Source organism: Lucilia sericata, unplaced genomic scaffold (genome assembly GCF_015586225.1).
Source record: "Lucilia sericata isolate MDLA Ls3-8-SP2 unplaced genomic scaffold, ASM1558622v1 Contig000238F_arrow, whole genome shotgun sequence".
NCBI lineage: Eukaryota > Metazoa > Arthropoda > Insecta > Diptera > Calliphoridae > Lucilia > Lucilia sericata.
In genome coordinates this window covers 406,164-420,260 of record NW_023994265.1, presented here as the reverse complement: position 1 = coordinate 420,260, position 14,097 = coordinate 406,164, and the positions used below count along the sequence as shown (strand labels likewise).

Genomic DNA, 14,097 nt, shown 5'->3' with positions numbered 1-14,097 from the left:
AATATATATATTATAGTATATAGTATAAACATAAAAATTTTCAAGGACACTTGTTATTTATATGCATTAATGTGTTTTTATTTTTTTTATTTTGTTTATGTTTTCTTTCTCTAGTCGTAATTTAGTAAGGATGTATTGTCTAAGCAGTTCTTAAAGTTATCGATGTATTGTTTTTTTCTTTTTTCAAATTAACTTCCCTCTTTATTAACAGGGACATGTACAATAATCTATCAATTATCTTGGCATTACCTATTCTAATTCCCCCTCCATTATAAGTCACATCTAGTAGGTGGTTAATTGTGCTTTAGTGCCAATAAAACCGTAGATATTTTGATTTGGCCATCATTTATACTTTTAACCATAAAAATTTTCCACAAGGTTGTATATCAAACGATAAACTTTAAGTAATTTTAAAAACTTTTCTTTACCTTTACTGTTATTATTTGAAGATTATCGCCATAGAGAGAGAATAAATTTAAAAAAAAAGAACAAAAATATAAATAATCTAAAGAAGAAATATTATACTTAAAAAGCGTAAATAAGTATCTATTTATATATACAATATTACCAATAGTACTTTAATAATATTGATAATTTGTCAATTATTTATTACAATTTGGTTCAAAATAACACAGACAGCCACAGGTCAGGTCAACCAAAGAAAATATCTGTAAAATATAAATAACCAAAAATAACATTAAAAGAAAAATGTGAAAATAAACAGGTTGTTTTTCAATAAACTTTCTAGCGGAAGATCATAAATTTAAATATTCTCGAACATTTATCTTGATTTTGGGCAACAAACAACAGCAGCAGCAGTCCAAAACCCATAAAAATGATGAACATTTTAGTTCAGTTTACAATACAGACAAAAAAAATTATAGAAAAAAGTAGGAAACCATTTGTTGTGGGTAAAAGTAAATAGAAATTTATCTTTAAAATATAAAGGTTACATAAAGTCCTCTACAACTAACAATTAATGTAAAAAATTGCTTTAAATTTTTAACAAACCTTTCAATGTTTCTTAATGTTTGTTGGCTAAATTGGTTTTAATCTGTTACGTTTTTTGCTGTTGCTACTACTGCTACTGAGCAGTTGCCGGTAACATGTTAATTAAATTGAATTCAATTTCAAGTGATTTGCTTTACTTAAAGAATCCTCTTCATCCTTGCTTTATGTTTTCTTTTAACATTCCCTTTTTTACTACTTGTTCATTTTATCCATTCTTATATTTTACTTGCAACATCAATTAATCTTATATTTCAGTTCAAGTTCGTTCGTAAGGAGTTTTTCCATTTGATTTTTGCATAAAAAAATGTTTTTCACATTTTTTTTATTACTTTCTTACTCATGTTAAACATTTTCAATTATTTAAGCAATATTTTTTTTTTTTGTGTAGTTAGTGTTTTATTGGGGTCATACTTTTTCCATTACGTTTTAAAATCACTTTGATTTCAACTGTGATATTATTGAACAATTTTGTTTTCATTTAGCATTTAACTACTAAAAACTTACATTTGCATTTTTGTACATTTTTTTAACAATTTTTCATTTGCTTTATTTGCAGGCTTGATTTTCGTCCTAAGAGTGGCATTTACGATTTGCAAATTAAAAATGCTTCATACAATCGTGACAATGGTCGCTTTGAGTGCCGTGTTAAGGCCAAAGGCACTGGAGCCGATGTGCATCAGGAATTTTATAATTTAACTGTACTTACACCACCACATCCGCCCGTCATATCACCTGGCAATATTGCCATTGCTACCGAGGATAAAGCTATGGAATTGACTTGCAGTAGTATTGGTGGCTCACCCGATCCCATGATAAGGTAAGCAATATCCTTTGATTTTTTTCTTCCCCTTCTCTTTCTCTCTCTCTCTGTTGTTTGCTTCCTTTGCTGGTCTTATTCTTTTTCAGATTAAATTATATTTAAGTGTATTGCAGACAAAAACGATTTGTTATTGTGTTTGTTAACACACTGAAAAAAAATGTGGAGCTATTTTCGTATTATTTAAAGAAATTTTATTTATAATAAATGACACATTGTAAAACAGTTTTCTTATACTTATGTAAATTTTTTCAAGTAACAGTTTTTTTCAGTGTATTAATGGCTCACATTCATGAGTGGCAATATTAAGTCGTGGTCAATTCAATGCGTACAAAATGCGTAACAAAAGCAAAATTACTTAATTCAACAGTAAAATGTTTTACAGCTGTAGTTTTATACCTTAAAATAATAAGTAAAACTTATTTTGTCACTTTTGTTTGGTTTCACTTTATGACATTTTCATGTATTTTTTATAGATTTTATTTTTTCAACAATTTCTGCTTCTCTTTTGTGTTTTCTACTTATAAAATGATTTTTCTTGGAAACTTAAACACGTGTTATTTGTAATTTTACCATTAAAGTGAAAATAATACTTGAAGTACTATAGAAATAAATGAATGAACGAACGAACCAACGAGAGAAGAAATAACTAAAGTAAAAAGTCTCGTACTGAAAATGAAAACCTCAACAGCAGCAGCAGAAGTACAGAACAAAATTAACTTGCATAATAAATTTCACTCTTAATTCTCTTATGGTTCGCACTGAAAAGTATGTGTGTTTTTTTAAATAAAATTTAAAACTTTATTTTGCATTAAATATATAAAAAGAGAATTAAAATTGAACATTTTCCCGCAACATAAGGGAAATATGCTGTTTTACTGTGTTTTGTTGGCATACTTTGAGGCGTTACTTTATATTAAGTTAATATTTTTTCTTAAAAGAATAGCTTTCTCTCCAGTTTCATAAAAATATTAAGCAGCTGTTAACATTAATAACATTAATTTTAAGAATTTTCTAGTAAACAATTTTATCACGCACTCTCTTCCGCTATATACGAAAAATATTTCTATTCAATATTGTTTGCATACTTGGAGGCGCCTTTTTAATGGCATTCATGTTTTATTAAAAAACTGACACTCAAGCAATTTTTTAATATATTTTCACTTTTCTAACAATTTTTAATAAAATGTTAAATTAACATTAGTAACAAATAAATTCCTTATCATTTTGAGGAATTCATATAAAATTTTAAATCCTGGTTCTGGTGTTAATTGTCATTGATTAATAAACACCATAGCGAATTTCGTTTTAAGGTGAAACCTTTGTTGTTTAATTTTAAATTAAAAACTATAACAAGAATTAAGTTTCACTTTATGTAATAAATAATTAGATTTCATTAAAAGGGAGCTTTAAGAAAAAACAACTTTGCAACAGCAATTTAAAATTATGTAAAACGGAAGTTAGCCAAAAAATACAGAAACCTACATATACAACCATAAATTCTAGGGGATTTAAACACTTTGAATGAAACATTTAGTGAGCCAACAATTATACATGCAGCCTTATTGCATCATTTTGCTGAAAGGAAAACAAAATACATTTTATGATGGTGGTAAAGGGGTAATAAAACCCTAACCATTATGCCAGCATTTTAACCGTTACAAAGGCTACGATATCATGATCAAGGGGTTTAAACAAAAAGAGTATAAATTGTAAACAAAAACAAGCCACTCAATGAAGCCCAAACAAAAACAAATGCAAATTTTACTATACAGCAATTTGCCACCGTTCAGTCAATCATTGATGATGATAATAATGATGACGACGACGACAATGATGACGGTTGTTTTGTTGTACAATAAGATGTATGTGTGTTCATCAGTCTTCCAAATAAAGAGTTTTATAGCACAAGCAAAGGCAGCAAATCTCTTTATTTTCCTACTTTGTTTTAACTTTTATATTCCTCACATTTATAATCCAAAATATTTTTAAACAACAATTCATTTTCTTTTTCTCGTTTTGCACTTGTGTTTCTTTAACTTGATTTCCGGTTTGGCAACGTGCATTGCTGCTGCAGCTGGTATCGCGAGGGCAACAATGCTTTACTGCAAGCTGTTGTACTTAAAGGAGGCTCAAAGGATCAACCCACCAATGCAACACTATCCATTGTACCTCGTCGCGAGGATGATGGTGCCAAATATAAATGTGTTGTTTGGAATCGTGCCATGAATGAGGGACAGCGCTTGGAAACCACAGCCACGTTAAATGTTAATTGTAAGTAAACTTGTTTTTTTTCACTTTGTTTTTTTTTTTTTTTTTTTTTTTGAAATTGCATACATACACACGGCTATACATATGTATATTTTGTCTGTTTAAGCCCATCAGAGGCAAATGGAAAAAAGTAAAATATTTAACTTGTTAAAACAGGACATGCATGTAACAATTTGCAAATAACAACAAAAGCAAACAAGCAAAAATTGTATGCCCGGAATAAAATTGCAAACTAAAAGCCAAATAGGATTATGAAGTAGTGTTGTTTTTGTTGTTCTACTGTATTGTTGAAGGTATTAAATAAAAATATTTACAAAGCACTAGTGCACTATTTTTTTTTTTACCCGCTCTCTCTCTTTCTCTGTCCCTCTATACGCCATTTTTATTTTCCTTTCCTTGACCATTTATTTTGGTTGCTAATTGTATTTATCTTTCCAATAACAGCGGCTTCATGTATATATTTCTTTATATTATTTAACGTTGCTGTGGTCGAATATCAAAATGTCAAACAAATCTACTATTTTTTTGGGTTGTTTTTCAGAAAACGATTAATTCTTTAATTGTTGTTCATTTTCAGACACAATTTTTTGTTTCTCTCTCTCTTTCTCTTTTTAATTGTTAACCTCATAATTTTCGCCAGATAACGTCAAATATGAGAATATAAATAAACATGTTTACAAATTGTATTTAAATTGAGTTGACAGGAAACGGAAATAACATTGGTTTTAATTTAATACATTTATTGACTGGCGTTTTTTTTTTGAAGATTTCACAGAAATTGTAAACGTAATAAGAGAGAATAAAAGTGTACTATTTGCAAGTGGTTTTAACTAGTTGTATATAAAATAAATTTTGTATTATTAAACCACTTGTTGCTTTTTGGTAAATATATTTTTATTAAATATTTACTATGTGATGTTATATTTTACATATTGTTATACCCTATGGGGAGGGTATTATGCGTTTGTGCTGATGTTTGTAACACCCAAAAATATAGGTCCTAAAGTATACTAGTCGGCTAAGAATCACTTTCTGAGTCAATTTAGCTATGTCAGTCTGTCCGTCTGTGTGTTCATGTAAACCTTGTAAACCCGAATAGGGCTTTTGGTTCCGTTGAATGGGGCTAGGTGAGAAAATGGTCCGATGTTAACCATTTTCAATAGGCTTAGTCTCCGGTACCATAGAAGATCATGTGCCAAATTTCATTGAATTATCTTCAAAATTGCGTTTGATTACAAGGATGGACATAGCTAAATCGATTCAGAAAATGATTCTAAGCCGATTGGTATACTTTAAAGTGGGTATAGGACTAATATTATTGTACGTTACAAACATCAGCACAAACCCAATATACTCTCCCCACTAAATTTTGTAACATTTGTAACATAATCACCGGTATATGATCATATGATCGGTCATGCCCGACTTAAAATTCTTACTTGATTTTTTTTTGTTAATCTTATTATTTCCAATGTCGTTAATAATTAATAGAATTAAAGTATATAAAACTGTTTTCTTAACATATTATTATTTATAACCTTAAATTATGTTATTGTAATGCATAATTGCTACACTTAACCCATATTAGACAAGTGACCATTTCTAAACTGATATCATTTAATAAGTTACACCCTCTTCACAAGTTTTACCATTTATACCGAAAGTATATTTAAATACAAAAGGTGACAATAATTTCACACACAATTGTCCATGATGTTCATGTTCAAATGGTCAAAAATAAAGTCCACGAAATTATTTAAATTATGTATTTTCCAAAAGTATTCATAAAAAAAGTAAAAAGAGGGTTAGACCTGTAAATGAACAATTGTAATTTTCGTTTGCATGATAAATATTTTTTTCATTCTCTTTTCATATTTAATATATAGAGTCTTTACCCTATAATTTTGCCATTAATATTACATTTAGTATTTTCCTTTATTCCACTTTTGTTTGTGGAAAGTTGGTGAGTGGTAGGTAGTGTTGGTGTCTTTGGCGTTGATTTAATGTTAATGGTTTATTAGAGAATTAAAACACCTTTGGAGTGAAAATGACCAATGCCCGCTAGCCATTTAAACTGTATATGGTTGTTTTGTTTTCAACACAGTAAAATTTAATTCGAAATAAATGTTTTATTTATAGGTTTCCTTGAATGGAGTTTTCCATCTATGATTAGGTATTTATGATATTAATGAAACAGTCAGTTTACAAATAAAAGGCAATTATACGGATTGTATTATAATGGTTTTGGATCATATCTCGGTAATTTACAAAACCAATTTCAATACTAAATTCCCGAGTATATTTGCTAATCAAATCTCTAATATTAACTAGTTTAAGAAATAACAAATTATTTTAGACAAGAGTTGTAATACAAATTTGATAGTATTTTCTATTTATAAAGCTATTTCATAGCTTTCGTTTGATGTATAAATTATGGACAGATTTAACTAATTTCATAACAAATATCCATAGAAAGATATAGTTAAATCGATTCCGTTTCTAATTTCTGCGGAAATTACAGGTCAGTTTGTATTTTAAACTTTTGCAATTTCCATATTTAAATAAGATTTTATAAACTACAGTTTATTACATTATTGGGTAGGAGGAGCACTAATTAAAGCATCAATTAGTTGGTTGTTGGCTTTAATATATTTTCCCATGTTGCATGTCAACTTTATTGCTGTTGTTGTCATGATCAACTGATTTACCTTGTGTTATATTATAATAACTTTGTATTTTATGGTAGCAAGTATTAAATATACAAAAACAAAAATTAAATTACAAACAAGTACGAGTAATAATGCAAGAGTTGCTGGTTTGTTCCTACGTTCTTGTAGCTACTTTTTTGCTGTTGTTGTCTCAAATCCAATTTACACTTAACTTGTAGCTGTAAGGTTGAGAGGTGTTTTTAACCATAGAACTTGCAGCACTCAGGTCGCGTGATTTTATAAATGTTTTATACTACAAAAAAAAAAACAACTAATAAAGAAGAGAAAAATTTCAACACAATGTGGGATGAAATGGATGGATGGTTGTTGGTCGGTCACTTTGTATGTGGTCAGGTGGAAAATTAGTAATTCTTGTGGTTAATCGCATCTAAAGTTAAAGTTACTGTCGTTGTTGTTGATTTGATTGCATGTTTCTTTTCACACACACACACACAGATACACTTACTCTTCTGTGTTTTAGTGTGAGTAATTGTATTTGTGTTAGTATAATGGCATAATTAGGCGTCATATCAACGTCTGCTGATTTTAAATTAATTACGCATTTAAAGTTGCGTTTTTTATTTTCATTTTCCAGCGAGTAGTATTTTTATAACCCTTTTAAATGTCAGTGGATTTTTTGTTTTGCTTTTTCTGTTTATATTTTAAATCCCCAAGATATTTAAAAATTAATCTCCACCATATTTGCGTGTTGGCACGCAGTTTTTGTTGTGCTTTAGATTTTTAACATGAATTTTCCATAAATCCTTTATTAATTTAATACAAATTTTAGTCGTGTTGTAGTAAACAACAATTAAAACGAAACTTTACATTTAACAGAAAACAAATGATTTACAAATATTAAGAAAATACACGCACAGAAATGTTTACAGTAATCATTTTAACATGATTACAAGAGAATTTAACAGTTGAAATGGTTACTGTAATCATATGTTTAGTTGTTGTAACCAGATATAGCCAAAAGTTTATAACCGTTTCTTTGGTATCTCTGTTTAATGTACAGCTAAAAATTATTCAATTTCAAGATTCAAGAACTCTTTATATTCTTTGCAATCATCGAAAGTATCCTAGTCGATAATTTATCGATTTTGTTCTGAATTTTTTCATGAGCCTCTTGTTTTATTCCATGTATTTTCTTCAAGTAGAAAGTAAATCTATTGAAAAGTTTTGGACAGTTATCCGTCTATGATGAATAAAATGCTCTTGAAGTTTTTTGCAATCCAAAATACATTTCTTCCAAATTGTAATTGAACAGTTCTTTATAACTTAACATATTTTTTTCTACGAATGTATAATTTAAAAATTTAATACAATGTGCTTAAAATTTAATTAAAAAGTACTTCTGATATTTTCTTATATTTTTTGAGAGGACTGTAAAACAAAATAAACATTATCAACATGTCCTTTACCACCACCAGCATGTTGATTTTAGCACTCATCTCATCCTGATAGTTCATTTTTGGCAGCATGTTTATTGATTCATTAAATATTTAACACTTTAAGTTCAAACATTAAAAGAACTAAATACTGAATGTTGTTACAACTACAATGTATTAAGTTTATATTTTGCAACAGAAAAACCCTTATCTTAATGGTCAACCAATGTTGAGGTTGTATGTGTGTGAGTGTGGAATCCTTTTTTTAATGTTTATTTATTCTTTGGTGTTTAAGGTGTTTTCATTATTTTAAATGTGTTTGTGCATTAATTTAAATTATATGCAGTGTACTATAGTAAGACAACACACTCTTATACATACATACATATTTATAACACCAGCAACAAAAACGCAAAAGACCAAAGCTATAAATATCCTGTGCCTTTTTTTATGTGGATTTTTTTACTCTTTCTCTCGTTTTCTGTTGGCAAATAGTATGTGGCTGTCTTTGGAAACTTCTAAAATTTTGTACTTAACATGTATTATATGAGGGCTTAAATAAGACATTTTACATAAAATTAAATTGCTTCTCTTATGCGAACATGCCAACGAAATTGTTACCATGATCAAAATCTTGCCAACAAATTGTGTTTGAATTTTTATTTGCCTTTTTGTTCACTTTAATTGTTGATAATGATTGTTATTTATTTAAAATTTCTTTATTTGGTGGGTGTATATATATATATGTATATTTGTTACCTTTTGATAAACATATTTGTGTGTCTTTTATAAATTATTTAATGAAAAAACATTTAAAGTACTCTTTTGTTTAGAAATTCTACTTTTCATTAGTTCTATTGTTACATACATCTCATACAAAACACTAATACATATTTGAATTCAATTAAAATTTTAATAATTCAAAAGATTTGTAATTTCCCATAATGGGTTCTTTGAAATAGGGCTGTCCTTGAAAAATTTGAGAAACAAAGTTATCAAAGTTTACTTGCAAAACTGCAAATGTTCAATAATATCATTATTTTAATACAACAGTTTATTCCCTGGGACATACATATAATTGTGTACCACTCATAGATTTTAAGTCTAAATCATATAAACCTTTGCAATAAAGAATTAAAACTTATAAAAGTTAGCTATTAAGTCCTATTTGCAACAAGGCCCTATATGGGTGCTAAGTATGATCAATGTTAGCTAATTTTTGACAGCATGTAAATATTATCTCTCCTATAACTTTTCACACATAATATGCTTAAAACAGCAAACGTTAATATTTGATTTGTTATACTAATTACAGTTTATTTTCAATAATCTGATTTTTAACCCCTTAAGAGACAATTCAAAACCTTTTAAAGCGTTACAAAACCTATAAAGTACCGATACGAAATCAAAACCAATTTAAACAATTCCTAAGGGTAAACAAAATCGTCCCTGCTTACGATTGTCAAGGGTTCATATACATATTTTATTTCACTAATTTTCGTTAATCATGTTAAGTAGACAAAAATTATTATAAATAAATCCCTATGGTTTACAAAAACCAAAACACACACACCCTCCGTTAAAAACACAAATCTCAGACAATACCGATTGTATTGACACAAAAATAGGGTGATTTTGAAAATCTTACAAAACTGCTAATAAATTATGGATTTTTCTTTTATTTCCCCCCCTATTTGCAAATAAAAATACCAACAATAATGGTTTGTCTGCCTTTATTATGATACTACTACTACTACTGACATGACAAAATATTTGTACAAAAACAGGGGAATCACACATACATACATACATACATATATTTATAGGCTGGCTGGCAGTAAAAACACCCACCTGATGAGATAGACAAACGGCAACGGCATATGTTTAATAATCGCAAATAAGTAATTTGTTGATAAAAATCAAAATTGACAAAAACACATAAAATAGCACGGGATTTAAGGTAGCTAGGGTGGAAGGTAAGGTTTAATTTGTCTAACAACTACACAAACATTTAAAACATTTAACAAAACATAATGACTTTAGAGTTGGTTATAAAACAAATTCTGAAAAGAAAAATATGAAATTTAACAAAAGTTCACAAACTATTTATAACATTAAATAGCAGCTAAAGTTACTAAATCCGGGTTAGACTAGCATACACAAGGCATTCAAGGATTATTAAAAAAACTGACATAACAGCCATAAATTATAGCCGGCATTAGCAGCCCAGTAAATGGGTATAATGGTTAAACGTATAAAAGGTTCTTATAGCCAGCCCCACACTGCTCTAATAGAAATTTGCTCCGTTTGGCATAAATGAAGGTATAAAAGCAACTTTAATGTTTTTTGTTAATTTAAGGGTTAATTGAAAATTTTAATATTTTCGATTGTCATAAACATTTGTGACACATTTAAGGCAACCTAAACATAAACTTTGCAACTTCCTTTTTTTCATTTTTACGACATTTCTTTTTACGGTTATGTCAGGAGTTTTAATGACTTAAACAAATTTCAAATTTTCTTCTCTTTAGTATCTTTAGACTTGATTAATTTTGTTGGCAATTTTTTTGTCGTTGTTGTACGTAGAAGTTTGTGATTATAACAAAAAATACCAAATAGATAAATATTATTTAAGGTTGTGTGTATGTGTGTGTTTGTTTTATATACAAAGTATGAAGAAAATATTTGCCATTTGTAATTAAGTGGCAACATTTATCTAAAATTTAATTATCTAAATATAAATAACTAGTCCATGTCTAAAACAACATTAAATCATGAGGGTCAATAAATTGTGTTTACTTTAGGTAATAAAATATAAAAAATTTTATGTTTTTAAATACAATACAGGTTGCACACAGAGAAAAAAATATGAATTTAAACTTATTATGTTCATCTAAATCATAGCATAGTGGAGAGTGCCCTGACATGGAGCGTTTCAGAATTAGCATCAATTAATTACTGTTTGAGTAAAGCTTAATTTCTTTATCAGTTAACAAATATGCCAAACATCATTAAGATATTTAAAACTTGTTCTAAATAGTTTTTATTTATTGTCCACATTTTATTGTTCTCACCCTTTTATGAATATGTACATATTAATTTTCAATTAAAATATAATTATGAGAAAATTTAATATTGATTAAAGAAAAATACACATACATGTATGTTCATAATAATTTTAAATATGCAAAACTACACACATACAAATACACTTCATTATGTAAACATACTGCATAATACATGTATGTGTATATGTCTCTATGTGACTCTTTTTCTCTATGCATGAATATGTTTTTGTAATTGAATATGAACATGCGAATTTTAGCCCAGAGATTTGTCAAATACAAACATTAACTTTTAGATAATGCAAACAGACGACATACAATTAAATACCCCAAAAGTAATTGATACACATGAAAATGACAGGTTTCAATTACAAAATAACATTAACATGAATGAATATTATTAACAAATGCATTAAAACGCAAACATATACACGTACATACATACACACATCAATTTACACACATACACACATGCACATGATTGGAATAACATGTTTTGCGATTATAAACATGGCGATTGTCATGTTTACAAACACTTCACAAATTGTGTCCGTCTGTCTGTCCATTTCATTGCACACGGTCACAACGAACAGCCACAAATATTGGGCTGAAAAAAATGTTTTACCAAATCTTCAGAGGAAGAAAATGGTAAGAGTAAACTTAATGGACATAACATAAAGTTGGGGTCATTTATGTGAATATTTGATTAACCTTTTAAGATCCTGCTATAGTGGTCATTTCCATACCTAATGTGACCGCTATCCCTTCTCTCTCACTCTTCGATTTATTTATGCAAATATTGTATTTGTTGTATATAATACAATTTTCTTGTTAGCCATCAATTAAATAACTTTATTTACACATGAATTGATTATAAAGTTTTTTATTATTATTTGTTTCAGTTTTTTGTCGTTTATATGTATGTTGTATGTGCAAAATATAATCTCACACAGATACATTATGACACTCACAGTCACACCGACACTAGTTTTGCCAGTTACCGTTTGTTTGTTTCCTCTTTTAACCTTTCCATTTATCTTTTTAATTTTTTGTTTTTTTCTGGTTTGAAAATTTTATTTTATTTCCAAGTCCTCTCTCTCTCTTTCTCACCATTTCCGTTTCCTGTTTGTGTTCACATACACATTTTTTTAAGCTCACATATGTATTTTCCATTTTATTTTTTTAGCTCTTATGTTTGTTGTTGCTGCTTTTTTGAAATTTCTATATATGTATATTTTTTATTTGTAATTTTTTTGTTTTTAATGGCAAACAGCTTTGATAACAAAATACTTAAAAAAGGATTTAGGTTACATGAAAACCCCATAAAAAACAAATAGTAAAATAAAAATCCCCCTACAACCCACACCCTCCACTAACACCTTCCTCTGCCAACTAAAACATTGTACACAAAATGTTTGTAGGTGAGAGAATGTGTGCCAAACTAGAGAGAAGATGAAGAAGAAGTTCACACATAAAAGGTGTGAAGCCACAATCCTTTGGACAAATTGTTATCCACAAAATAAACAAACTATCTTTAACTCTTGCATTTACTTATTTACCAACAACATACAAACAAACTCATTCACTTCCTATACAAATACACCGTAACAAATTTACATTTCAACTGTATGTAGTATGTGTGTTTGTGCCCAAGGACATCAGGCCGATTTGAATATTCATACAGTTAGATACCAACCAGTACATGTGATGTGAAGGTGTTTGTTTGGAAAAGTTTTTTTTTTTTAATTTTTAATTTTTTCAGTTGTTTTCTTCTAAAGATTTAGTTTGTTTATTTACTTTTTTTTGCAGAATTGCACATAAAGTTTGAAATGGATTGTATAAAATTAAATTTAAAAATATTTCTTTTCAACAATACACAGTGAGATAATACTCGTAGTTTTAGTTTGTTATTCTGTAAATTTTTCGATTTTGCATAAAAACCAAAAAATATTATATGCAATTTTATACAAAAAAAAAAAAAATCTAAAATTTATTTTATTTAACTTAATTTATGTGAATATTTATTTAAAAACAAACATTTACGTATGAAGGTATTTAAATAGAAAAATAATCAATTCATCTGATTTCTATGAAACTTGTTGGAACTTTGTTTTATTGTTTGAGAAATTATACAAAAATCTTTTATTTAAAAGAAAATTTCTGCAAAATTATAAAAATAATATTTTTAAAATATTTTAATTCTCCACATGTTTTCATAAACTAAAATAAAGAACAGAATTCATACAAAAAGAAAAAAATATAACATTTATGCTTTAATGATGTGTTTAAATTTCTAGCACTTTTCATTATATTTTCAGCCTAAAAGTATGCATTTTATTATGTTAATAATGGCGCCTACGCCACTAGGAGCACTGTAATTTTTGGATTATTCTAAATTAAACTTTTTTTGTTTCTTTGCAATTCTGCTATACCTCGTTTTAATTTTCCCAAATTAAAGTATTTTATTTCTTGTAATTTTCGGTAAAACTATGCTTTTCCTTAAAGTATGCTAAAGTTAATTTAAATTATTTTTATTGTTAATTAAGTTTTATTATCTATAAACAAACTTTTAGTTGCTTTAAATAAAAAATGTTGTTTTTGATTTCCTCAAAAAGTTTTATATAATTTCTATAAACATTTAGCTTGACATTTTAGTTTACCTTCAATAAACTTAATTAAACATGGAAACTTTTCTTAAAAACTCAACACTTTTCACGCTTTAAGCAAAAATTTAAATTTAAAAGTATAATTTAAATTTATTAACATAAGAAGTTTATGTCAAAAGTTATTCTAGATGAGAATGTGTTTTTTTTTAGCAACTTTAAATCCTT

The 14,097-nt window shown here is 27.8% G+C and overlaps 1 protein-coding gene across 1 annotated transcript in view; it reads left to right on the top strand.

Annotated features, from left to right (window-relative positions):
- The window catches only part of LOC119602532 (titin), a 99,950-nt gene that overhangs the window by 11,480 nt on the left and 74,373 nt on the right, over nt 1-14,097 (top strand). The window contains exons 2-3 of the mRNA XM_037954111.1: nt 1,568-1,828; nt 3,906-4,102. Coding sequence (XP_037810039.1) covers nt 1,779-1,828; nt 3,906-4,102 — 247 coding nt within the window. The 5' untranslated portion in view covers nt 1,568-1,778. The remainder of the gene's footprint in view (nt 1-1,567; nt 1,829-3,905; nt 4,103-14,097) is intronic.